Here is a 27,491-nt window from a genome sequence, read left to right on the forward strand (position 1 = left end):
CTTTTATTTAAGACTTTCCAATGGAGAGTTGGAAATAAACATGGAAAAATGTATTTGTAGTTGAGGTCCAACACTTAATTCTCTGGAAGTAAAAATTTTTCTTTAATTAAGCTGTATGAATTCCTAAGTGGAGTTGTGGCAGCAGAGTTCATCATTGGTAACAGTTTTCAGACACTAATCGTCTAACTGAAGATGGAAGAAATGCAGAGACCGTTATTTTTTTTTCCCTGCTTTAGTAATCATTCTAATGAATCACAAATTTGTAAGGGATTTATTTCCTTACTGCCAGTATGACTTTACTTTTAATAACTTCGAACAAAAGGTCAGACTGTGTATGTGGTAAGGGAACTGAATTTAATGCTAAAGTTTATTTTATTCTGGTGGAACCCTACTTAGTGTTTTGAAATGGTATTGCTTTCCAGATAATCATAATATATTCAAAATACTTTGTATTTACTGTGGCTTATCTTCCATCTGGAAAGAACTTTCCATTATGTAGTTACTTAAACCACTCTATCATGAGAATTAAATTTTGTCATTTGTTATTAGAACCTTTCAAATTTACTAAAGTACTGTGTGTTATGCTTTCATTCTTGAAAGAAATAAAAGCTTCCCAAAAGCAAGTTTTGTTTCTTTGACAGCAGACCACATTATTTCTATGTCTTTTGAACATATACCTTGTCCTTTGCTTAGATCAGTCTGTAAGGCATAAACAGCTGCACTGGCACAGCTGAGAGCAGGACATGATTCCAGGAACTGTGAGTTGAAAAGCAGGAGCTGTGGTCACTTGATCCATGTTTGCTGCCGAATGCTGGTGAAATGGCACTTTGACTGCTTTGTTAACAGTGTAAATGTAGAAAAACCAGTGGATTCTCAGTTTAGTTACCCAGCATGAAATGTAGATAAAGAATTGCTAACTAAAATTCTGTATGTGTGTAATTGTGTGCAACATCCAGTATAGTCAGTAATGCGTGCTTATGGTGCTATGTGGGATTAAAATATGGAAGCTCTTCTCCATGCACATTGGGCCTTGGAGACCCCTGGTGCTACCCCAGTAGTGCCCAGTATGGGTGTTGGTGGCCCATGGTCACCCCGAACTTTCAGAATCCCACTGAATCTGAAACCACGCGATCTGACTTTTGAACTTGTTTGTTCAAACTTAGCATACAAACCTGCTTACAGTGCTGCATTCAACAGTGATGGTATTCTAGCATGTTGACCTTGTATCTTGCCCTTCCAGTCTGCCTAGAACTGTATTTTCCAACTGTGAAAGTATCTGTGAGTCCTGGGTCTTGGGAGCTTTGTGCACTGGTGAAACATTGGTTGGTTTTGGCAGACTAAACTGTCAGGGTTGCTGTACCTTGTGATGTAGCTGCTTAATCCAGTGACATCAATGACCAATTTCTCATTTAATGCAATTTGTACATCACTTGGTCCTATGACTCCTAAAATAAGAACATTTTTAAGTTTGTACTGCTAGGCCTTTAGTGTGCTTTTAAATATTTTAATGGAGTGTTTTTAAGCAGAAAGAATAAAATAGCTTATGGATAGTTGTTTTTCTCATTTTATATTGGTAGTTGTCTCTTCAGTAACATTGCAGACAAAACCAGCACTTTGTTTATTGTGATTATTCTTCAGTCCTGGTAGGTTTGTACTGTTTGCACAAGCGATCACCATCTTTTCAGATGAACCCACTACTTTGTTGAAGTGCTTGAGAATGAACCCTCCTGATACTGAAAAACAGAATAGCTCTCTATACCTGTAAAATTTAAATTGGGCAGTTTTGGAGATTTAACTGGTTCACTTGCTGTGCTTTTTTCTGATGACCCTTTTCACTTTTGCCTATAGAGAAAACTCAGTGCATCCAATGGACTTGTTTAAACCAAAGTAATTGGTCAGATATGGTGACAAAAAGGCTACTTTGTATTTAAGACAGCCTATGTTTTGGATTTAGTTGTGACTTGGAAGTGTAGTTGCTGATTTGGGTTTGTTTTCTATTAATTCTGTTTATTCAATAGCCTCTTTTGTAAGGTAGCAAGCACATGGTATCTGCCCAGAAGCACATCCTTGTACCATTGTGTAATAACTGGTGTAATCAGTCTTGCTGATTACAAATCAGACAAACAAGGGGAAGTGGCTCTTCACACCATGTGTACCCAACACTAGAACCACTTGGCACAGGGATGCTAAAAATTTGCACTTCCCCTTGAACCCCGTGCCAAAAGTTCATAGAAGGGAATTTCCTTGGGCCTTTTTGCACTCATAAAAATCACCTCTGGCTCAGAAAATCTCTGAACAGTGAATTGATGGAGACTGGAAGAAACTTAAAAATGTAATTCAGAAACTTTTTCAGAAACATCAGAAAACTGTTTCAGAAACATTTACACTTGCCCTGTTGTCAGAGTTTGGGTTTTCCAGCTTTGCCTGCTGTAGAAGATAGGGAAATACCTTCTTAGTACTTGATTTCATATTTTTTTTTAGTTTAATAGCTGTTTAGTTGGACAGATTGTCCATTTTGCTGTTCTTCATATAGAAACTGATAGTGATATGAAAGTGAGTATAGACCTGAGCCCTGCTATAAAAACCTAACACTTTAGTTTTAAAGGGTTATAGATATATAGATATATAGATATAACAGTTCTATTTCACATAAGGGACGAGGGATACTGTTTTATTAGACTTAAGGCCTTTTCCTGTAATAAAATAGCTGTTGGTGTAATACACCAAATACAGTCTTTCCTAGCTATGTTCTGTTTTGGGAGTTGACAGCTGGTTATTCACTACAGCCATCTATCAGCAAGTTCTAAAAAACAAATAAGAAGAAAATTAAAATTGCAAAATAGGAACAAACTTAAGTAGGGTTTTTTTGGTCTTTGAAATGGATATTGTTAAATTAAGAAATACTTTGCTTATGTTAATTATGTTGAATGTCAAATACTAAGAAAACCAGGATTGTTTCCACGCAGCATCATTCCCCTCCTGTTTGTACAGATATATTCTCAGGTAGTCTTCATATAGTTTTTAGCACATTATTTTTTCTTATTCCTCATGTGACCTTTTTTTCCCAAGATGTTTATTAATGCTGTACATCCTGAGCTTGAACAGGAAGAGTTAAACGTCTTGTGTTTTGAGACTTTTTCCACTTAAATAAGAAGCAAGGCAATATTCCCCAGATTATTACACTCATGCTTTCAAAAAACTTTTGTTTCAAAGGTTGCTGGCACACAGCTGTATGACTGGAGTCTTCAAGGATATATTGCTGTAGAATCTCTTTGGAAGGATAATCCTAAAAAGAAGAAATCTGGGGAAAAAGGTGATAAGGTAAGAAGTCTGAGGAACTTGATTTTTGAATTTACCACTGCCTCTTCAGTCAAAAAATTTACAAACAGCCGTGCTTTTGTTCCACTGTGACTTGGCCTTTATTTCTGAAGAGAAATTTTTCATTCTGTCTTTTTAAGCTGTTGGAAAACATTAGGCTTATTTCAACTTAAACTTTCAGAAATGCTGTTTGGAAGTTTCCTTTAGTATAATCTGATACAGATAAGCAAACAGATTTCTAGGAAATATGTGTAGATGGCTTAGTGAAGCATAGTATGAGAGACTGGAGAACTGAGCAAGTTGATTAAATGTGTGCCAGGGAAAGCCTGTAAGGTTTTTAGGTATTTTTTTAAGCTGCTGCTTAATGAAATGAAAGTTCAAGTGTGTAATGTAAAGCTTCTGTGGTTTTAAATTCACTTCTAAACTCGCTGTGACTGGTAGAGAGATGTTTTGGAGATACAGTTGCACTTGAATAGACTGCAGGGATGGGACCGAGTTCCCTAGGTAGGGCTGGGTGTAGGACTCATTCCAAACAAGCTGGGTTGAAGAAATGCTCACATGTCCTGGCAGTTACTGAGTCTTCTGAGAGTGGAGACTTTCATCTGTGGATACTCATCTTGTGTTGGCCCAAGGCACTTCAGTAAATGAACTTGAATAAACAAAGGTTAGTTAATCATTCTGTACCTTTCCTAAAACCTAGGCTGTCAAAAAGAAACTCAGAAAAAAAGGCAATGTTAAAATATTTCAGAAAGACAAACTGACAGCATTAGTAAAAAATAGCTGAACTTCTAGTATTATTGTGTCCCAGGCTTTCAAAAGGAAACATGTGGTTGTTATTGGAAGACAAAAACTTTTGACACTTTCATCTTATTATAAGGCTTATTCAAGCACTTGCTACCTCAGCAGAAAAACAAACACCGTGCAGAATTGCAGAGACGACTAAGCAAACACACTTCTTTCTCTTCCTCCTTGCAGAATCTTTAAATCACACCCCTTAGTTGCCAAAACATGTTACTTGCACAAAGGAGCAAAATGCCCCTTGATTGGTGTCCTCCTAAAGTTCATCTCATTGTTCAGATACTGTCAGTGTGAACTGTTGCTGTGTAACTTGGTGGATTAGACAAGATACAAAAACCCTGTGACTCAAATGAAGAAAGAGGACTTGATCACTTGATGAAACTGCCTGCACTTCCCGTGTTCACGGATTTCTTACCTCTGAGGCAAACAGCCTTACTGGTGCTTTGTCCTCTGAAGTTCCTAAAGAGAGGGTGCTGTCTCCCTGGTGTGCAGAGAAGCTGAACAGCAGCTCACATGCTTTTGTCTAGAATGGGGACTGAGAAGTGTTTGTAATGGAAGAAGGTTGCTCTGAAGCTTCCTTGGGCCTGGGTTGGTGAAACCATATAAAATACATCGTTGAGAATTTGGGTGGGTAAGGGTGGGTTTGTTTTGGATTTGTTTCAGGTTTGTTTCCTATGGAAATAATCATATGGATTATCAGCAAATCATATAGACTTTTCAAGCAAAAGAATTTCTGTTTAAGTTCCATTTTTTATTGGAGGTTTTTACTGATACAAAAGTGGCATGGAAGAAAATGCTTTTAACTATCATATACTAAAATTGGCAAAGCATTCTAGGATAGATTCTGTGACTTCTGTTTTAATTTGATAACCTTGTGAAAGAATTTGGTTGCTTTTGTATACATATTTCTTATTGTTGTCCTAGGCAGCTAGATTCCTGAAATAGTGAAGACAGGTCTAAATGTTACTCTTGAGTTGTTGTTGCAGCAGATGTAACCCATTTCATGAAACTATGCCAGAGCAAAAGACGTTATTTTGTTTTTGTGACATTTACTCCAGCATTTTCCTGTTGCTAAACAAAGGATTCTTGCAAATAGTCAAGAATTATAATGGGCGGCTCTTCTTGGCTTCTGTTAATTTGTTACATTGCTCATAATTTGTCTTATAGTCATAGGTACCACAGCTGTGCATAACTTCATGTTTGTGCAGCAATATGTCATTAAAATAAATGTGGTATGTTAATTTTCTGAAGGTTTTATGAAACAAAAACCTGTGCCAAATTGAGGTCATATCAACTGAATTCTGAGTTCTGCCAAGAAGGATGAATTCTGGGACCTTCTGTGCCTACATTTTAAAACACTGTGGCTGCAGCCCCTCCATACAGCAAGTCAGTCAGATAAATGTTTTTAATATGCTGTTGAAGGATGCAGCTCTTCAGGATGTCAGGATAAAATCCTTCTGCTAAAACCAAAGCACATAGAGAAACTATTTTCTTGACTTAGTTCTCACTTTGTCTAGTCTCTATACCATTCAAAGACTTCTGCTGTATTTTTAACAATTTTGGATTCTCTGTCTTCCAGCAACACTGAATTGGCCACCCTTGTTTTTAGTGAAGTGGCCAAATTGTGTAAAACCAGAACAGCACTGCAGCTCTAAATATATCCTTCTTTCAGCCCTTGTTCCTTTCTTGTTGTGTTTGCTCTTTCCCACTTGCAGAAAACTTAATTTCCCTCTCAGCTTCAGAGCCTGAGAGAAACTTTGACAGCATATTACTTGTTTTTCATTCCTGTCTAGTGTGCTGATGGACATCACCAGTGACTTAGCAATGCTAATATATAATACGTACAATTTTTAAACCCACATGTTTTTATTACACATGCAAAATATATAAATATTTAAAATCTACCTCTGTGGCTATCTCTGGGTATTTTATTAAGTCCTAGCTGGTTATAGAATGTCTCCAGGTGCAAAGAGGGCTCAGCTTTGGCTGATTTCCTGTACTTGCTCAGAACAAGAGTCGAGGAAACTGTGGACCAGAACCTTCTTCACCTGAAAGCTCTGTTGAAAATTGTGGTGTCAGTGTTTTGACTCGGGAGCCTTCCCATCAGCATCACAGATTGTGACCATAACAAACCTTAAATTGTGTTTTAAGAGAGTTTTTAAGTCACTTGTGTTTTGGTCATCTTTTAAAACACAACATAAGCAGCTGAGAGAGCTTCTTTCTACAGAAAATGTGTGTCAGGCTTGGGTTTGGTAGCTTCTGAACAGGCAGGCAAAAGCTTGGTCATCTGAACTAAAAGACAAACATCTACTTCTGGCAAAAAATGCTGTTTCCTGTCATCCCCTCCTTTTATTGTTTGGTAGTAAGAAGAGTAACAGTATGAAACTTGTAAGAAATATTACTTCTTTTGGAATGGATCCTTAGTATGGGCAGTGGGAATTTAGATGTTTTAGAGGTGGGACAGACAGAAGGAATCTACTCTGCAAAAAGTTGGTCTCTCTAAGGGCAGCTTAGAGCAACATTTTTGAAGTACTTCATATTTTTGTGAGAGTTAAGTTCAAGGTCAACTTAAAGAAGAAGTTGTTACTGATTGACTGGGGGAGGATGAATAAAGTAAGGCAGTGATGTTCTCTTTATTCCAAGCAATACATTGCAAACAAAAGAGGACAGAAGGTAAATTATTAATCTTTGAGCCCAGGTGAGCCTTTGTTTTTCTTTTGCAGCTGCTGTATTTTTTCTGGTAGCCAAACTTTTCCTTTCAAGAGTTTCCGTAAGCATAAAAGATATATACCTATCTTAGGTACTTTTGAAGTTAAAATTTCTAAGATTAGTGTAAAAGGGTCTGACCATCTGCAAGACTTCTGAGATAACAACTTCTGCACCTGGCTTGGCTGTAACGTAAGGGCAGAAGGCACTACACATTTGGGGGTTTGACGTTTAGCTAGTTTGCTTTGGGGTGTTTTTCTTTGTACGGTAGGAAAATCTTCAGAGTAATCATGGTGGGTTTTCTGTAAAGTTTGTTGTTTAAAGTTTATGTCTCAATGTATCTCTGTGAGATACTGTGTGAGCTAAGTTGGGGTGTTTTTTAAGCACTCATATACTGAAAGTGTACAGTCCCCTTAGTGTTATTTTTTGTTCCAAATAATGATTTTTTTTTTTAATCCCAAAGAATCCCAATGTATTGAACAGTTTATAATGAATGTATTACAGAGATTTCTTATCAGTTACCTTTCACTTGAAACAGAAACACAAGAATGCAAAATATTTCCTCTTGTGCTGTGGGATAAAGCTCTGATGTGTGAACTCTGGCCACCCAGATTTGTTACGGAGTGGTTGTGTTGAGCCAGAAAGTAGAAAGACTGTCTTGAATATGTGCCTGCTTCTGATCATGAGAGGGTACCCTGGCACAGAGGAAGTTTGTCTTCTGAGTCATTGATCTAAACACATTTTTTGCTTCTGACCTGGTTTTGGGTGTGCTAGAGGATTTTGGCACTTTCTTGTAAAATTATGTGCCTGTGCCACAGGAAGTCCTTTTCTGGCAAAGTCACATTACCACTTGAGCAGTGTCACTTAGACTCACTACTTACACAGTGGATGGAGTTAAAAACTTCTTAATTGTTAATTCAGCAAATGACTGTGTGAGGAATGATAGTGGATTGGCTTGAATTAAATAACTCAGGCTTAGTAGTTCTACTGAAGGCAAGCCCTGGGATGAGATCTCCTGAGCTCATAGAAACAAAGGAATTTAGCAAGACCCCTGTTTTCTTGTGTGTATGTGTGTTGCTTTGGGTTGTTTTCCTCTTTCAAGACACTAAAAAAAAAAAAGCTTACCTAGACAATAATTGCTTTTTACGAGTTAAAACAAGAAACTGGAAAAACACAGACTTCTCTGTGAGGAGCTTATTTTTAGTTCACTTGTTTGGGATTGAGTAAACTCTTGAGATGAGGCATCATTAGTCAGATTATTCATTGTAAATTTTAGTAAAATGTCATAACTTAAAAGTTCCTGTACAGGCAAATTACAGAGTAGATCATTATTTTGAAATGGGTGTGGTTTGTGGATGTGATTTCCTCTACTATGAAATATCCAGGGTAGTAATCAAAACAAAATGGGTTTTTGAAAGAAATAATTACCTTATAAAGGTCTTGCTAGGCATTTTTTGAATAAGACATTTAAGAAGTATCTTCATAATTGAATCTTGATATATTGAGTCTGTATCTCTGGCACAGCATATGCAGGATCACACAGACTTGGTGCTTTATTGAGTTTAATTGGTAATGTATAAATTTGACCCATGCTTTGAAATGTTTTCCAGTATCTTCTGGCTTCTTTTGTTACATTTTCCATCACATTTAGCATTTCCATTGCATTAGCAGAATCATAGAATGGTTTGGGATGGAAGGGGTCTTAAAGATCACGTCGTTCCAACCCCCTGCAGAAACAGCTTCCACTGGACCAGGTTGCTCAGAGCTCCATCCAGCCTGTCCTTGAACACTTCCAGGGATGGGGTGTCAGCAACTTCTCTGGGCAACCTGTGCCAGTGCCTCACCACCCTCACAGCAAAGAATGTCTTCCCAATATCTAATAAACCTGCCCTCTTTCAGTTTAAAACCATTCCCCCTTGTCCTATTCCTACCTGTTCCTGTGAAAAGTCCCTCTCCAGCTTTCTTGTAGCCCCATGTAGGTACTGGAAAGCTGCTAGAGGTTTTCCCAAAGCCATCTCTTTTCCAGGCTGAGCAATCCCAACTCTCTCAGCCTGTCTTTGTTGAAGAGGTGCTCAAGCCCTCCTATCATCTTCCTGGCCTCCTCTGGACTTGCTCCAACAAGTCCAACACCCTTCTTATGTCACAGGCCCCAGAGCTGTACACAGCACTCCTGGTGGGTCTTCAGGAGCGAAGCAGACATGCTGCCCACGCTGTTTGTGATGCAGCCCAGGACGTGGCTGGTTTCTGGGCTGCAAGGGCACAGTGCTGGGTCATGTTGAGCTTTTCATCAACCAGCAACCCCAAGTCCTTCTCCCTAGGGCTGTTCTCGATCCATTCTCTGCACAGCCTGTGTTTGTGTTTGTGTTTGTCTTGACCCAGGCACAGGACCTTGCACTTGGCCTTGCTGAACTTCATGAGGTTTGCATGGGCCCACCCCTCAAGCTTGTCACGATCCCTCTGGATGACATCCCTCCCTCCAGCATGTTGACTACCTCATAGCTTGGTGTTGTTGGCAGACTTGCTGAGGGTGCCCTCAATCCCACTGTCCTTGCTGCTGACAAAGATGTTAGCGCTGGTCCCAGCACTGACACCTGAGGAACAGCACTCGTCTCCACTCACACATCAAACTGTTGACTGCAACTCTGAGTGTGACCATCCAGCCAATTCCTTATCCACTAAGTGGCCCATCCATCAACTCAATGTCTCTCCAGTTTAGATACAAGGATGTCCTGCAGGACAGTGTCAAGTGCTTTGCACAAGTCACAGATGACATCAGTCACTCTTCCCTCATCCACCACTGCTGTAACCCTGTTGTAGAAGGCCACCACATTTGTCAGGCACATTTTGCCATTAGTGAAGCCATGTTGGCTGTCACCAATCATCTCTTTATTTAAGTCATGTTGGTAAAAATAGCCTTCTAGAATAAAGAGGAAATGCCATTTAATTTCCACGTGTAGAATTTAAGAACAATTAAGGGTGGGAGGCACCTCTGATCATTTCACCCAAGCCCCTGTTCAAAGCAGAGACAGTTTCAAATTAGATTTGGTGGTTCAGGCCTTATGCAGTCATGTGCTGAATATTTCCAGGGATTTAGAAAGTTCTCTGGAAAACCTGCTCCAGTGATTGGTGGTGTGATATATTTATAATTTTTTGTCCTTTGATCTAAGAGAAATTTGCCATACTCCTCTGTCCTTTTCTCCCGGTGTTTTGGATGTGAACATCTGAGAAGAACCTGGCTCTTCCCAATATGTAAATGCCCATTAAGGAACTGTGGACAGGAGTTAGGTTCCCCCTTTGTGTGGTCTTCACAAGTCTGAACAGACCCTCATCTCAGCCTGTCCTTGTATGTAATTTGCTTCAGTCCCCAAGCCACGTGTGTGGCCCTTTAAGTATTTTTTTATCAATATCTACTAAAAGCTATAATCAAATGCTTGTTTGTTATAGCATCTTGGCAAACAGATAGACCAGACCCTGTAACAAGCTTATCTTCATTCTTTGATTTCTGTCATTTTTGTTGGGGAAAGTGTGAGAACACTCTCTAGAAGGATATGTGCTAAAAGAGGCCTATTGTATAAATCCACACAGAATTCAGAGAATGCAGAATAGCAACTACTCTGTGGGTATTCATCCTCTATTATTAATACAGGCAAAATGAGTCAATTAAAGCATTTCTGTTGAAGCTACTTGTTCTTTCAAATCCTTTAACTGCTTGGCTAACGACAGGAGGACTAAAGTCTAGAAAGTGTTTGGTAGATCATATTTGAGTGTATTATACTGAATTAGTCTCATGAGCCACTTGATTTTGTGAGACATTTTTGTTTCAGCTTTTGAAGAGGATTTCTGTTCTGGAAAAAACATTAATCCTGGATTGTCTCAACTGAACTTTTGTGCACAATTTTTCTTCCTCAAGGGTGATGCAGTGGGTGACAAGCCCCTGGAAGTCCATGCTGCTTCAAATAAAGAGCAAACTCAGAAGTAAAATGCTACATCACCTGGCATCAAACAGGTAAGGATAAAGACTGGTAATAATTTTTGACTAAACAGCAGAGTAACTTGGAAGAGCTGAACATTTGCAAAGTTTGACTTGTAGTTTTCTTCATAATGATGAGGAAAGTGAGGACAGATAATTTTATTTGTCCTAAAATTTGTCAGGAATATGTGCGTTCCTTAACACTATTTAAGCTAAGAAATCTAAATTCTTCATCTTTAGAGCATTGCAAGTAAATATAGGTCTGTTTGAAGGGTTCTGAATTAAATGAGGAAAGTCTTGTGATTGTAGTGTTGGTTGGTTTTGGCCTTTTCTTTTTCTTCTTCCCATTTCTGCCTCCCATACCAAAACCTCTTTGCCTTCTTTGTCACGCTTGTACAAGTATTAGGGTGGGAAAAGAAACCTCTTTCCTGCTGATAAGTTTTCTTTATAAAGATTTGTCAGTGCCAAGGTACAGCATTGTCTTACAGTCTGTAACAGTCCACGATGTGCCTGACCTTTCATCTTAGTGCAGCTCCCAAATGAGTCCTGTTGGGATGAAAAGATGGAGGAAATGGAGGCAGCGTTTCCAGGTTCTCCAAGGCAGAAACTTGAGTTGAGATACCAGTTCTGACTTGGCCTTGGGGCTGTGTTCTAAACTCAAGCAAGTCCTATGGTTACAGTTTCTAGAAAAGCAAAACAAAAACATACTCTTGACTTTTTTATGATGGTTTGGTTTCATGGGATAAAAATTGCTGTGTATTTGAGGCTTATTACAAATAATTATAACGTAATTGGACATCATTTAGTGCAAATTGTCAGATGCCTGCTCTGTTATCAGCTGATAAAGAATTTCTCATCTGAACATGTTTTCTACTTGCTTCTCTTTGCCCTGTATTATTTTTGCACCATGTTAAAAACTTGCTTTTCATCAGAAAGGGATCCTGGCATTATAGGGACTCCTCATCGTTTTCATATGCAGTATTCCATTCACCAGAATTTATTTTTTTTTCCTTACTGCCAAGTGTGTAAATAGAGTCCAGATCTGGCAAACAGCACCCATTTTTTTCCCATGCATCACCATCAGTCACATATGTTTGCAGATGTGGTAGAATGCACCCATCTGCTGAGCAGCAGCGTGCCACTGTTACGTGGGCAGCTTTAAAAGAAAACCTAGATTTTAATGTTGGCTCCCTTAATGTGTTTTTAATTGCTATAGCTGATTCTCAAAACAGCAATGTGAGGTTGTTGACTGGCTGATGTATTGAGTAACTTAGTTTTTCCTTTAGAGCTATGAATATAAAGTCTTTAGGAATACATGTTTTCCAAGTAGTTTGTAAGATAGTCACGTAAAATAAAAACTAAAAAATAATAGGAGGATTAAAAAATATTTTTTGTGTGTAAAGAATCCCAATAGAACCAAGAGGAAGAAAAGCCTCTCTAAAATTCACTGAGATATTGTTGTGCTTATTGTCAACTAGGACAGAGCTACTAAATGATAAAAAACCAAGAAAACGGAACTTTTGTTTGTGACACTGTACAAATATCAAGGTTCATTACAAACAGAAATCCATGAATAGATTTTATTTTCTTTTAGAATTTCTTGCTATGAATATAATTTCTGTTAGGCCTTTATTCACTTTTCGAAATGTCAGCCTTTTGCTTCAGGCACATTTTCTTTGTTTGGGGAAGGTTTTAAGAGACTGAAGATAAATTGTCCAGGAGCTTGAAGTACCTGGGTGCTCCTGGTTTTGAAACCTACGTGCTTCACCTCATGTTGTTTCTGGGGGAGACACATGAAGGGAACTGCTGGATTTTTGACCTAGGGCAACCAGATGGTGAAAGTTCAATTCAGTATCAAGTTCAGCTGTTCTGCGGGGGTGGCAATTTGCTACTTGTGCTTGACACCAAATCCAGTAATTTAACTCCATACCCAAGTCCAGATGTTTTGTTGGATTTGGGTGATCCCAGAGGCTGGAGAACACTGCTGTGAATTTTGAAAAGACACATTTTTTTATTCTGGATGAGATCAGTCCTGAAAGTCTCAGTGCATTTTCAACTGTTGGTAATATTCCTTGTTGAATGTGGTTACTAAAATAAAGACAATCTCATTTCCTCAATGATTTGCCACAGCATGGGTCTCTGAACTCTGAATGGTCAGCCAGGGCCAAAATCATATGGGGTTGAAGACAACAACATACTTCTCTATTCCAAAACTCAGCAGCATTGTACCTCCTTTATTTATTATTATTTGTTTGTCATCAAAAATTATATGCAAACTTCAGCTGAAACCACATCCCACTGTGGAAGAAGCAAGCTTTAATTTTATCCAGCTGTTGTGTTTAGGAATTGCACGGAAGTGACAGGGTTTTGTGTTTTTCCATGAAGATAGCATATCACTCTGTTACAGATCTATATTTATGTAATTCCATTTCTTTCAGTTAAATTGCCCTATTTTTACACCAGAATAAGTAAGATTAAGAAAACATGCATTTGATGGGAATTCAAAATAATTCTTTTCAAGGAAGTTGGTTTATTATACAAGATTCCAGTTGGTGTTTGGTTGCTGTGAAGTGTTCTTTCTCTTTTGTATTTCTATTTAGTTCAACTATGGGAATCGAGTTCTCTAGAACAGACATGATCATTAGTGCTCTAATGTTGGTAATATGAAGAGTTAAATATCTCTACTGAAGCAAATTGGTACTGAGAATGTTTCTCAAACAGATTTTGATAAACCTGCCACAGCAAAGAAAAAAAAATTATAATTGCACTTTAAAAATGGAAAGGAAAAGCTTGTGATAAATTTAATTCTGCTTTCTCCCTCCTTCCCTCTCCCCCTTAACCTCTGTCCCCTTTCTTTGGTTATAGGTGAATAAAAATATAGATATGAGCAACAATTTCCCAAGAAAAAGATGAAAACCATCTGAATCCATTTTGAATGTTACTAATCTGCCTTCTGCCTCAGGACAGTCTGATGATCTGCTGCTCAGGCTTCTGGTATGGCTTCTGTGAAAGGACACTATGTGTTTTGGGTCAGTCTTGAGACTTCATCCTCTCTTCTGTAGTGGGACTCAAGTCTGCCCATGCTTGTCCCATTGCAGGATCAACATTGCAAGTAGCAAAATCCCTCAGTCTCTTTATTATTTATATATAAAATAAAATTCCAGTTACAGAAAATTGTCCATTTTTTCCCCTCCTCCTGTCTTCTTTAAACTCACGGATGTGATGTTTGCACAATCTGAAAGGTCTCGAGGTGGTGTTGACAGTGCCTGTATTTTTTACCAGCAAGGAAAGCTGAAAGGAGGAGGATGTTTTGGCTAACGTGAGCTCATAGAATTGGGAATGGGAACAATTACAATGACTCTTGTGTTTTGTCTGAGTCCTCCCCTCCTTTCTGTACAAGTCCTCTGGCTCATCAGTGCCAGCGGGAGGTGTGTAATGAAGCATCTGTGAGTTCCTGTCTGGTGGATGGATGGGAATGGAGCTGTTAATGCCTGTTCTTGTTTTTGCTTGAATGCACAGCACAATGGGAACCAGAACTTTACCATGGTGGGAACCAGCTATAGAATAACTTGGCTGTTTCCTTATTCCCAGCCAGGGGAGGGGAGGAAAAAGTGATGTGGAGGGAAATACAAAAGAATTTCCAGCATTTTGAAATCTTTGCACAATAAAACCCTTTCATCATTTGTTGTCATTTCCATGAGTCCCTCTTTCGGGGCTTGATGCATTACAAATTACTGTAATCCAAGTAGCTCAGCATTTAAAGCTGTGTTGGTGAGCCTTAAATGCTGCTTAATTAATCAATGAATATGAGGAATGGGTGAAGGATGAAATGAAGTATGTTTGTATGATACATTAACTTTCTAAAAAGAGCAGGGAAGAAAATACAAAGTAAATCAGATTCAAAATGCTTTTAAATATCTTTGTTATTGCATGGTTAGGTATTCCAGCTGAGCATATTCCACAGATTTTTAGAGAAAAACAAGCAGACCTTGGCAATGTGAATGCCAGTCTGTGTGGGCATTGTAAAACAGGCCAACCCTTTTTTAGTACAGGCAATAAGGCATGTGGTTGCCTCAGGCAGAAAAACAGTATCTCCCAACATGTTCAGTCCATGTTTTTATGATTGTTTTAGGCTGGTGAAGATGTGTGTTGATATAGGCAGCAGAGTTCTTGCATGGGGTTTGGGAGGGGTGTGTGTGTGTGTGTGGTTTTGTTTTTTCTTTAAACTTGCCAACGTAGTTCAAGCAGGCTTGGGAGGATCAAAGTAGTATTTTTGTCAGTAGTGGAAAGGAAACTTGGGAAATAGAGCTGTAACTGCTCTCTTACACCACTCCTGTGGTACAGAGATAGATTTGGTTCTGGCCTTAAAGATAGTTCTTCACTTATGCATTCTCATATCAGATAGAGAATAATTACCACAGAATTAGGATTACAGCTTTAGATGCCTGTATTTTTTTCAGTTTCGTATTATTTCAATATTTGGCATATGCCACATTAGCATTTAAGGATGTGATTATTTGGTAATTCAGTTATTTGTTTGCATACACACGTGTGCATGTTTTAAAAATCCTGGGTTAAATAAATATCACTTAAATGCTTTTCACTTGATTGCATCTTCATACTGCATATTTACACTGCTGCTTAAAAGTGTCCCAAGTGATTGACATCAAACCAGAATGCTTTTATGTAGCAGGAAATGACTGCCTTCAAGCACCTGCATACACACATGACAAGGAGACGGTTCCAAAATGTGAGCAAGACAGCCTTAGCTGGAATCCTTTCCTGATGTCTTCTGGTTTTTATAACTACAGGAAATAAAAAAAAGTTTCATGCTGGTAAGAGCCCAAGAGTTTGTAAACATTCAATCCTCTTGGCACAGACCTTCCTAATAAGGAGCAGGAGAGCACCTGACGACTGTTGATGTGTATACATATATATATATATATGTGTGTGTGTGTGTGTGCACACATGGAACTAAATTGTGCATGCATGTGTTACCTTTTGCCAGACTTTGCCTGTGGGTATTACAATGTAGGTTTAAGATGGTATATTCCCCACCCAAGCTTCCTGTTTGGTCATCCTTCCACTTAAAGGCTTTTTGGCTTGGTAACTGGACTGTGTGCAGCTGAAACAGTGTTCTCATCTCAGCATCCTCTGCTACAGTGGCTGCAGCAGAGGTTGGGGCAGCAGAGGTTGCAGTGCTCTCTCTTAAAAACACCATCTTTTATCTGCAGCGTGTGAAAGTTGTAGAACTGGAGGTCATCAGGTTGGCCCTGTGTTGGGATCAGGATTCTTGTAGGCAGCATGTCATATATCAAAAGTGACAGCGAGGCCTCTCTTTGCTAGAAGGAGCATCACCAGCCTGGAATAATCCAGTTAGCCTGGGTAAATATGCACAATCTTGCAGCCTTCAAGAAACACACAGGATTTTGCCACAAGTGTTCATTGCAAAACTCTGGTTTAGACTCAGTGCTCTGACTGCAGGAGGCCCCAGACACAGACTTCACAGCAGTCATAAGTCAAATGTTTTGGAGCATTTCTCATTGCATCTGTCACCTTCAAGGAGAGCAGTAAAGAGCAGGATTGATGTGGAGGGAATTGCATTTTACCCCTTGAGAAAAAAGTGCCCTGGGAGTTGAAGAGACTTGTTACTGCTTTGTTTATTGCCAGAAAAACCTCAGTGTGAGCACATTTGCTTCCGGACAAATATAAACTGCTGCATATGTTTCTTTTTCCCTTTTTTGTTTTGTTATGATTACTTCTGTACCTTCCTATAAATTCTGAGTTACTTCTAAAACCAGTTTCATCATAATAAACTGCTATTGACAAAGAGCATTTTGGCTGCTCAGGCATGCTGGGAAGGCCTGCATGACTTCCCGCTGGACCTTCCTGGATACAGCCTCTCACAGCAGCGTTGGCTGTAGCACCTGGGTGGCCTGGCAGCTGCCTAGGTTAACCCCCTTCCAGAGGGGTTTTGACAGGTACAAAAGCTTCTTGTTTACAAGGAAAACATTTGATAGTATCTAAACTACAAAGCAGAAGTTGTTTTAGCAAAAAAAAAAAAAAGTTTCTAATTGTGCAACATCCCCCTGTGCTCTTAAGTCTGTACCATAAGCTGAGTCTGGTATTTTTTGACTATATGGTTCTTAAATTGACTGGAGCTGGCAGCTTTCTTAGGGTCCCTCTGGAAAAAATGTTGGTATATTGATGCAATTGGGGTGTTTTCTCAGGTCAGTGAAATTCATCACTGGCCATCTCTGCTTAAAGATGAAAGTCTGAGCGGGACTTGACGTTCATGGATTCCTCCAGAGTGCTGCTCTCACAGCCACGTTTTCAAGCTGGTGTTACTGGTAGCCATTGCACTGATGAAAACTGGCAAAATCAAAGGTGGGCTGAGGATGTCTCACAGCTGGTTACCAGTCTGCTCCCTCTAAAAGATTCGTCCCTCCCTCTGCTCCATTGGAAGTGGACCTACAATGCCTGCACTAGACTAAGGTCTCTCGACTCCTCCTTACCCTCTTTCTTTTTTTGTGTTTGCATTTAAAGGTCTAAATCTACCAACTAACACTCAAAGCCAGTCAGTCACATGTGCTGTGTCCAGATGTGGCAGGTAAACTGGATAGTGCTCCATCACCAGCCCCAGTTACTGAGGCATGATCCTGTTATGGGTAAGCTTTGCTGGATCTTCTGGAGAGAGGGAGATTCCAGCTGACTTGCTTATGTATGCCTGGGAATAGCCATGGCACAGCCTGAGCTGTGCTCGTGATCCCAGAGTCTTTGTGCCCACTGTGAAAGGAGCAGTGGGGACAATGGGACAGCTTGGCCAGGGAACTTCTCTTCTTGTTTATAGTGTGAAGATAAACCTTCACAAGACTCAAGAATTTAATTTGATAGAAACTAAAGCTGAAGGATGCACTTTAGTCTTGAGTGTCTGAATCTTGCTCAGCAAAGCTAACCTGAAGTTTGTAAGAGCTTATGAAGTAACAAGATGGGTCATTTGCTCCACGCTTTTTTGGCTGAGGGGACAGATGCTGCGGCGGGACGGCTCTTGGTGCAGTCCTTTACCCGCTGGGGCTGTGTAGACAAGTGCTGGAGGGCTGCCAGAGAGCACCTCATCTTGTTCCAGGGGCTTGTGCAATGTGCATTTCAAGGGAGTAGTGAGTTCAGCCCCTGCATGCCTGGATAAAAGAATAACCTCACACGGAGAACTTAATTCCTTTCTGCTTTGGCCGTTGCGGTGTGAAGCCACAGGACCTACCACGTTCTGTACCAGCATCAGTCAAAATCCGCTGTTCTGTGTCCCACTGCTTCTGAATCTTCCGTGTCTTTACCTGGAGTACTTTCGCTCAACTCCAGGGCGCAGCACCCGTGCCTTCGGAGAAGTTTACTCGGTTTGTTTGAACTGAAAGTGAGCCACATCCAGCGCTTGGCCGGGAGTGCTGCGGCGCCCTGGAGGCCGCTGTGCCCCCGCTCCGCGGGCAGAGGAGAGGGCAGGATGCCCCGAGCAGGGGTGTGCCGCGATGCTCGCTCCCTGCCCACTCACATCGTTACCCCAGGGATGGAGGAAAGCTCTCACTGCCCCAGCCAAGGGGGGAATGCTGAAGCGGGAAGCTAGAAATGTCTTCGTGGCTGTATGCACGTACCAGCTAGGGATCATAGGCAGGCAGCTAGAGACGGCCCTCACCACCACAGTTTCAGCCCCTTTAATTTTTGTTGTTGTTGTTGTTAAAAATGATGTACAGAAACACGGGGAGCTTGTGTATCAATCCTCAGTGAAAAGAAAAGGGATTCTTCCCTTCCCCCTACCCCCTGCCCCAGATTAAGTTCACCAACGTCCCCTTTGTAACTTTAGCAAGCTTCAGACTCACTTCCTTTTGTCAGGAGACCTGAAAGAGCCATTTCCTGATTCGTACAGGGCTCTTGTATGCGCACACTAAGTGCTCATTCATGCCGTGAATCATAAAGGTAACCTCAGTTCAAAGCACTGCGCTGATACTTCGGCGTGGGACCAAAAAAAAAAAAGGAAAAAAAAGAGAGTTTTGTAATGCAGCGCAGCGCGTTGAAGTCATCTTTGCATTTACTGAGGAGCCGCGCCAGGGGGATTTTGATCTCCTGTCTTAAAAGCATCATTTACAAACTGCCCAAACTAAAACCGGCTGGTGAGAGCACCAAAGCCAGCCCAAAGAATTATGTTTACTGTCGTGTGCCAGGCTTGACACATTTTTCATATCCTGCCAGAGATGAGGAATGGCATCGGGAGCTGCCAGTGAGTCAGGCTCGGCCCCGGCGGTGCCACGCAGGGAACAAAGGCAGCAGCCCCGCCGGGACAGGCGCGGGGCTCAGCACAGCGCCTCACACCAAACTCAGGGGAGGCGCCGGAGAAAACGCAGCTCTACCAGGAGCAAAGGACTCACTCTCCTGTCTGTGGTTCAGGGGGAGGTCAGTGAGGCACGGTCTGTTTTGTTTATCTCTCCTGTACTTGCCTCCGGGTTCATCTGACAAAGAAAGGGATGAGCTGTTACTGGCTGAAGGAAGAAAGAAATGTGCACTACTCGGCTCTTTCTATCCCTGCCAAGAGGGAGTACGAGCCAATTTATACATAACATTGGAGTCCTCTGCCATTTAGCAGCTTTTGCACAGCATCCAACTGTACAAGGACACGTCCCTGGGGTCAAACAACCTTTGGCTGTACTTCTGCCTTGATGGAGTAAGATCAGTATGATCTCTCATTGTACAAGAGAGCAAAATACACAGATGCTAAAATCAGCAACTCTGTTTTGACAAAGAAGAAAACAGTAAAGGGGAAGGAGGCTTAGCTTGTGGAAAAAAGAGGTAACATAAATATGAGTGCATCCTCTTTTACTACCATAACCCTCCTTGAACTCTTAAAAAAGCCAGATATTCACTGGTCGCTTTTTAGCATTATTGTTTTTACAGTATTATCCTATTTGCAGATGAGGTCAGCCTGCTAAGGAGAGTCTCTTGTTTGAGGAATGTTAGAGGAGAAGTGCTATAAAATCACTCTCTGCTGGCTAGCCCAGGGTGACTCACACCCAAAAGTAACAGAACTATGGGAGCAAAAAACCCAAATGATTTTAGGCTCCCAGTGGGTGAAGTAAAGTGCAATATAGATGTGCAGAACTCTACATACCTCAGGCCCCAAGTCTCTGAACTAAGAATGTGATGTGCTGTGCTCAAAGCCTGATTTTTGTCCTGGAAGGCTACTACCATGAATAAACACATAGCCATCACATCTAAGTAAACTGCAATAAATAAAATCATAACCGCAAAGGAGGTGTGAGGCAGTAATTTTAATTAGTAGTCCTGTGGGACTTCCTCTATGTTTTTATTTTCCTTGTGGAGTGAAATGCATATGAGGAACAGTTTTATTTGCACAAGAGTTCTCCACTCTGTGCCTGCAGCTGAAAGACTGCTCTGCCTGCAGGAAGGCTGAGGAGCATCGTGAGATCCATCTGGTTCACCTGCCAGCTCCAGAGGGATGCTCTTGGAGAACAGGAGAATTCTGCAATGTCCTTTCTGACTGGAAAAGTGGGACTCTTTCTGGTCCATGCAGGCGCTCAGTGCTGGGGTTTCTAGGCAGAGGATTCTGTAATGGTTTCATACTTGATTGTTGACTTCATTCTCTGCAATAACTTGTTTTCTCTCAGCTGTTTTGTCTCACTGTGTTTGTGATCCCTCTCTCTGGTGGACTTTCCTGGCTTTGCCCAGAGCACCCCCTGGCCCGGGGGTGCTGCTGAGGTCTTCCTTGCATTTTTTCTCTCACCTCAGTAATTTTCTTGAGGAATTCTGGCACCTCATCATCCCTGTTTTCAAGGTTTCTCATATACAGATGTTCAAGCTCCTCATATATGGTTATCTAGCAGCTTTTATCACTTTGGGATTTTGGAACAGTTTTCCTTAAAACCTGGTCAACTACTATTTAGAGAGCTGGAAAACAATAGGCTGACTTTTTTTTAAAATGTAATTTGTTTTAAACATTAAGGTTTTGAGCCAGGTTAATTTTTAGTCGTGATGGCTGTGCTGACCCCGTGGCCTCATCTGACCCGGTACAGGGGACCACAGCTCTGCACCAGCATGTCTAGAGAACTCCTGGTGCTCCTGGAGGCCCTATTCCTACACATATGGTGTGTGGGGCTGTGGTGCTGGCACGGGTGCCTGCAGGTTGTCTCCCCACACTGGCACAGCAGCAGCCCCCTTGTGGGGAGGCTGCAAATCTGGGTGGCTGTCCCTAAAATCCTGGAAACAGCAGCTTTGCAGCACTTCTGGTGCCCTGCACCCTGAAAGGGTGTTAGTGTGCCTTGCATAACAGGGACCTATTCAAGGTTATGAATGTTTACTTATGAAGAGGTTGGCGTGTTTGTTTTTCTGGCATTCAGTTTCCTGCTCACGTGAAGGCAGCTACAGGAGACAGCTGTCCTGACTGGGGGAACACTGTGGTACCCTTGGCCAGGTGAGCTCCTCAAACCTGACCTTCCCTCCACAGTGAGTGCATGATGGGGACAAAAAAAAAAAAAGCCACCATCAAAACCAGAGTGAGCAAACATGTGCACTGTGGTTTGAGAAGGGCACAGTGAAAACCTACAGTGGACTTTTTTTATGCACGCTCTCCATTGTTGATTTTCTCCCCCCACTTGTAAGGATTGGTTTCTTACCAATCCCCTTCTCCTTTCTCCCCTTTCCTACTCCCAGCTCAGCAGTACAGTTGGAAGGGACCCCACACTTCTCCCCAGGTTAAAGCTTAAGGGATATTTTTGTGGGTGACTTCCAGCTGTGTAAGAGGAAAACCTGTTTCTCCAGGATGCACAAAGCTGGAGGTGGGCAGGCACCCAGCATAGCCCTCCCAGCCCCGATTTCACTCAAGGTGCTACAGTAGCCCCAAAGTCTTGTTATTATGTTTCACAATGAGATTTCTTTTGACTCTTTGATCTACACATTTTCTTTAAACATTTTGATGTTCAAACATTTAGACTTCAGGAAAAGGAAATTAATTTGAGATTTTAAAAAAATTTCATAGAGAACAATTACTTGTAGCAAAGCAATCAAAAAGGCTCCTTGCTTCTTGGATGGAGATTTAGGCACTGATTTATTCATCTGATCTATTTCATTTGTACTAAAAAAAGGAAGGAAAGAGACAAGCAAAACTGTATTTATAACAAAGAAGTTATCAGGCCCTTTCCAAGCATGCCTATGCCATTACAGTGCCCTAATTCTCTTTATAGATTAACAAACCTGAGCCATTGTTATCTTACTGAAAACATAAGTAGACACAACCAATATGTCATATAATAATCCCAGTGCAGTGGTGGTTTTGGATTGATAAATGTTTTTAAACACTTTGCTGGAAAAGTGCACCAAATGTTTCTCCTGGGGCATTCTTGAAGGTTACCTGTGATCAGGCACAGCAGAGGTGAGGGTTTCCTGCTGAGTGCCAGGTTACCTGGGCACTATTTACCTTCAGATGAGTCAGTGGGATGAGGGATTGTCATAGGGCAGGGAAGGACAGATAAAACCTGGTGTCGCAGAGCCTCTGACTAAAAAGAAACTGGCAGGTGTTGGGTGCCCGACCGGAATTTTCAGGGCTCAGTGCAGGAAGTGGGTGCTGCCAGCAGTGCTGGTGTGAGCTCACAGGGTCAGGCTGCACCAAGCCCTCTCATGAGGGGATGGCCCAAGGAGGGTGGTCCTGAGATGATGCTGAGCCCCCACACCCACACATCAGGTGACATGGGCAGCCCAGAGCTCCATAAGACCTCCTGCCTTTTTCACAAAAGGCATGGGAAAAAGTCCAAATGGCACCCAGCCACTGCCCTCCAGGAAAAGAGAGGAGATGGGCTTACTGTAAGCAACGTGATTGCACTGGAGACGTGGCTCAGCCATTAGTCAGCCCCACCACAGGATTCTGTGGGATGTGGGCTGTCCTCCCGTGCCAAACCCCCCTAGAACACCTGCAGGGAGGCAGCCAGCAGGTACCAGCTGGGGCTGGAAGTCCTTGCTGTGGGGACCAGATCCTCACCTTGCTGGGACAGAGTCAGGGACACATTGGGGTTCCAGGTGGAGCATGTCTTTTTTGGCTGGTCAAAGGACACAAAACATGGCACTTGGCTGCAATGGGCAGCAATTTCCAAAACAGAGGGTGTAGTACAGACTTCTAATTGGTGATTGTAACTGTCTCTTATTTAATTCTCTAGTCATACAGTTGTCCCAAGAAAAAAACACTTAAATTGTTTACAAAAATGCAATGTTTAGTGTCTTCAACACACTTTCTGTAGTCTTCCTTGTGATACAGAACAGAACAGAAATATTTCACTTGGAAAGGACCTTCAAAGAAGATCTAGTCCAACAGCCTGACCACTTCAGGGTAACCAAAAGTCAAAGCAGATTGTTAAGGGCATTCTCCAAATGCCTCTTAAACACAGGCTTGGGCCATCAACCACCTCTCCAGGAAGTCTGTTCTGGTGTTTGACCATCCTCCTGGTGAAGAGGTTCCTAATGTCCAGTCCAAACCTCCCCTGATGATGCAGCTTTGAACCATTCCCACACATCCCACCACTGGATCCCAGGGAGAAGAGATCTTAACCTCCCTCTCCACTTCCCCTCCCCAGGAAGCTGTACAGAGCAATGAGATTGCCCCCAGCCTCCTTTTCTCCAAACACTGAACAGAACTGGCCCTAGAACTGAGCCCTGAGGAGCACCACTGGTGACCAGCCAGATGTAGTCCCATTCACTACAACCCTCTGAGCCCTGCCCTTCAGCCAGCTTTCCACCCAGCCCACTTTTATCCCACTCATCCCACAGCTGGACACGAGCATTAGAAGTTCACTGCTACACCTTTAATGGAAACTACACAAAAAAAACCTGATCGGGTGCAAATCATGTACTATTTATGCACATTATCACTCAGGTACTGACTGTATTTGCTGTGAATTAAGTAAAACTCCACTATATCTCTGTGGGAAAAGTCTTTTAACTATGGCTTTAACGGGGCAGAAGAAGAGGAACTCATGTGTGCTCACTCACACGTGATGTGAGTCACACATAACTCTGAGACTATGTGATTAAATAAACTACTCTGAAAAAAAGGGGATTTAGTTAATGATGGCAGCACTGCTGGATGTCTATGGAGGTTGTTCTCAGGTGTCACAGGGACATCATCCTGGCTGTACTTGCCTGGCCTGGGGTAGTGGCTGAGTTTGCAGTGTTTTGGTAAAAGAGACTCTCTGGAAAAAATATTGATGTTTCAAGCCAGCTGTGTTGCAGAAAGCTGTTTTTGGGAATGCTTGCTGCTTCTCCACAGGGCACTGTATTTCTTCACTTATAAAACTCAGAGTGTGTTTTACCCCATGTGCCAGGCCACTGCCTGTGAGACAGGCAGCCAAGCATGCTGCTATCCACGGCGCCGTAACACACCCTGGGCCTGTCACGTTCCAGTCCGAAGCCTCTTCAGACAAGGCACTTCCCTGTCTGAAGGAGAAGTTTGAGCTTCCTTTCCCTGTGATGCCGAGTAGTTGCTGAGTGGGCCCAGCAGCTGAGCAGACCCACTGCCAGCCCTCCCCTGCCCTTGGCATGCCCAAAAGCCTGGGGAGGGACAAATCCACGCTTGCTCCCCACGTCTGCCTGTGTTTACCTCAGCAGGTTTCTCCTCCATCACGCTCCCACCATGGGCCACACCGAGCCCACAGCTGTGACTCTGGCTGTGGTGTCCCAGCAGGCACTAAATCCCAGCTGCCACAGCTCAGCCCCGCTGCAGAGAAGCTGCCTCGGACAAACCAGGCTTTTCTCAAACACTGTTTGCCATGTCATGAGGCTGCTGGGGCTCAGCCTCCCTGGAAAAGGACACAGTCTTGGCATTGGCTGGCACAGTGTGTCTCCGTGTGTGTGTTGGCAGGTGCTGAGCCTGCAGGTGTCCCCCACGCTGCAGCCAGGCAGGTTTTGCTGGCTGCAGTATCACCAGAAACAATACTACGAGGATTTTACACTTGGAGTTGTCTGTGGTCATTTCCCCAGGCATCTGTCTCTCCCACGGAGTACTCGGTGCGACCTTCAGTGGACAGCAAGTGCTTGTGCACCACGGGGTTGGGAACTTCCAGTTGCTCATGGACACCTCCATGCCCCTCTGTCCTGTGCCAGCTCCCACAGAAACTCCTCCGAAACATCCTGCAGCACCTGTGATGAGCTTGGTGCTGTTTGGAGCTGTGCAAAGTAAGGCCTCCGTGGCTGAACTTAGAAAAGATCATGAAAGAGAAGGACCAGCTCCAAGTGCCACTGTCCCCATGTGGCTTTGCACATGCAGGGCAGCCCAGCCAGCTGAGGGGCTGTGGCTGTGCTCTGGCAAGGGGTGAGGGCTGGCCCAGCACAGCCCACAGCATACTGGTGCTTCTAAACCTTTTACTGCAAGCTGCATGTGCCTGAGGTGCATTTACATTTGGGTTACATTCTGTACTTCTGTTAACAGGAGCACCTGATGCTTTATAAGTTAACTGAAAGGACCATCACTTCTTGGATCCAAAAGTCTCAACAGCTTCTTTAAGAACAAACAGGAGATAATGTCACATCCTCCTCTACACCTCTACTTGCTTTTAGACCTGTGTTAAAAGGAAGTTTCACTTTTGCAGTCCTGTGCTTATTGCAGAAAGTACCCCAGCTGAGAAACCAGATGTAAGCCCGTGTAAGGGAAGCCCCAGCTGCCCAAACTGTGCTGGAGAGGCACACGGCTATGGGTGCCTAGAGGCAAACCTGGCCCTGCCTGGGAGTGAAGCAGGGATGTCTGACTATGTTGAGCTGCAGGGTGAAAAGTGCTTTGGCTTTTAACAGCAGAAAATAATAGCTTGCTGACACCAAGCCCAAATGGCAGGTAGAGGAGCTCTGTGGTTCTGAGTGCCTGCAGGACTTCTGTAATCAAATTTTAAATTGTGGTGATGGCAAACCCAGCATGCAAATACAGAATAATTTTATTACTTTGTGCTGAGGAGGTAGTCAACTCATGTCTATAAATCCTGAGTACTTGCTTATGTAATTTATTTTTGTTTTCCTTTGGGATTCTTCAGCCTTGTCCTGACTTCACTGTCATTTGGACTAGCTGTACTTTGTAATGCAGTGGACTTTGGTTTATCACCCTGTTTTACAGTCTGGCAGCTTTACAGCTTTCAGAAAAATGTAGTTACATAAAATGGGTGTGCTTTCTTGCCTGGCTAAAGAACAGCCACTATCCCTCAAATTTTCAGCTAGTTTCGTTTTGTTTAAAACTGGATTAATAAGGTTATTTCTTTGATCCTAGCACTTGTTGCTGCCTCCATCTGCCAGTTCTGCCTGTTGCTCTTCAGCAACAAATAATTCCTGCTCCCACACCACCAAATCCAGTACTTGCTAATCCACTGAGTTGTGGCTAATTACATCAATGGGAGGTAAATATAATCCAGATATTATTAATGTATCCCAAGAATGTACCTCTCAGACTTCTGATTTTGTGAAATAAGTCTTCTAGTTTGTTCTGATTACATTATCTGGAAAGGATAAAGTCTAAACTGTTTCCTTTGATGCTGCTTCCTCTGTTGGGTGTGTGGCTTCCTGTGGCAGGCTGTGGTCAGCCCCTGCACCTGGCCTCCTTCAGTGCTGCAGATCTCTTCTCCTGCCTCCTTTTTAACTTACATTTTCTGCCCCAGTGGCAAAGCTACACCTCTGTACAGAGGTTATGACCTCCAGGAGTGGTGAATGCAGAGTTTGATCCATCCCTCTATGTTAACTCCCATGTACCTGCAAATGTAGCTAAAAAACATTTGAGGCAGTGGTTGAAAATGTTCTTGTACATTTGTCCTAGGCTGTGGCAGGAAGCTGGCTGGGGCAGAAACCCAAATCCTATCATGTAAACTGATTGCAAAAGGCACAAGACAACAAACCAAAACTACAAGTCTTGTTTCCTCCTGCACAAGGTGTGTGGTGGTGTTTGTGTGTCAGTGACTCAAGTGGGCCAAATCTGGAAGTTCAGGGAGATCACAGGGAGCCCAGACTGGAGTTTGCTCATCGTGAGAGCAATAAAGACTGTTCAAGGGTACCTTCACAGTGGTATCTGGGCGTCCAATTATAGTAACCAGCTTTGCAAAATCTCACCCTGCAGTTTTATCAGTGTGTTTCAAAAATAACACTGCAATATCCAGTTACTTGGAAACACTGATGGGCTTTCATGTGGAAAACTACCGTGTCTCTCATGTTTTTTCCCTGTGTGGAGAAAGGTTTCTAGTAGGAATTTCAGGGATTCATGTCCCATCCCTTCACAGTGGGTTCCTGGGAGGTGATTTGGAAGATGTAAAACCACCTCATCATACTGGACAGCAAACTTTCAGGAGCGGATGGGCACCTGGTTTCATCTTACCAAAGCACATTATTTTTAGTCTGTTTCAGTGGAGAAGGGAAACAGTTCAAAAAACGGAGGTTCCTTTTCCCTTTGAGTGGATGTGACCATCTGACACCTGCTATATCAACAATCAAAATATGCAAAGTTCAAAACACAAATAAACAAAACTATTTACCTGAGAGCCGATTTTCTGAACAGGGTGTTTATTTTCCATCCTCTCAAGCTAATTATCCCTTGGGGCTTTTTGTCTCTTGCTTTGGGCTGGAGTAAATCTGTGAAATGAAACCAAAACTGGTTTGAAGATGGAATTTCCTCCTCCTCACTCACTATTTT

At 42.3% G+C, this 27,491-nt stretch overlaps 1 protein-coding gene and 1 long non-coding RNA gene across 4 annotated transcripts in view; one reads left to right on the plus strand and one right to left on the minus strand.

Annotated features, from left to right (window-relative positions):
- APOO (apolipoprotein O) overlaps positions 1 to 13,971 on the plus strand; it is a 27,795-nt gene extending 13,824 nt beyond the window's left edge. For both annotated transcript variants that reach the window (XM_042036090.1, XM_042036099.1), the window contains exons 7-9: positions 3,214 to 3,321; positions 10,733 to 10,828; positions 13,658 to 13,971. In XM_042036090.1, the coding sequence (XP_041892024.1) occupies positions 3,214 to 3,321; positions 10,733 to 10,801 (177 nt within the window). In that variant the 3' untranslated portion in view covers positions 10,802 to 10,828; positions 13,658 to 13,971. The remainder of the gene's footprint in view (positions 1 to 3,213; positions 3,322 to 10,732; positions 10,829 to 13,657) is intronic.
- Positions 10,824 to 27,491, minus strand: part of LOC121668358 — an 18,736-nt gene continuing 2,068 nt past the window's right edge. Inside the window, exons 2-3 of one of the 2 annotated variants that reach the window (XR_006017352.1) lie at positions 27,334 to 27,430; positions 10,824 to 11,475 (exon numbers count right to left, since the gene is read on the minus strand). This is a non-coding gene — a long non-coding RNA (uncharacterized LOC121668358). Of the gene's footprint in view, positions 11,476 to 22,956; positions 27,431 to 27,491 lie in introns of those variants that run through there. The other variant, XR_006017351.1, reaches the window with a different exon arrangement.

This window comes from Corvus kubaryi, unplaced genomic scaffold, assembly GCF_017639235.1.
Source record: "Corvus kubaryi isolate FWS band 111438036 unplaced genomic scaffold, C.kubaryi_AGA036_p1.0 133, whole genome shotgun sequence".
Classification (NCBI taxonomy): domain Eukaryota; kingdom Metazoa; phylum Chordata; class Aves; order Passeriformes; family Corvidae; genus Corvus; species Corvus kubaryi.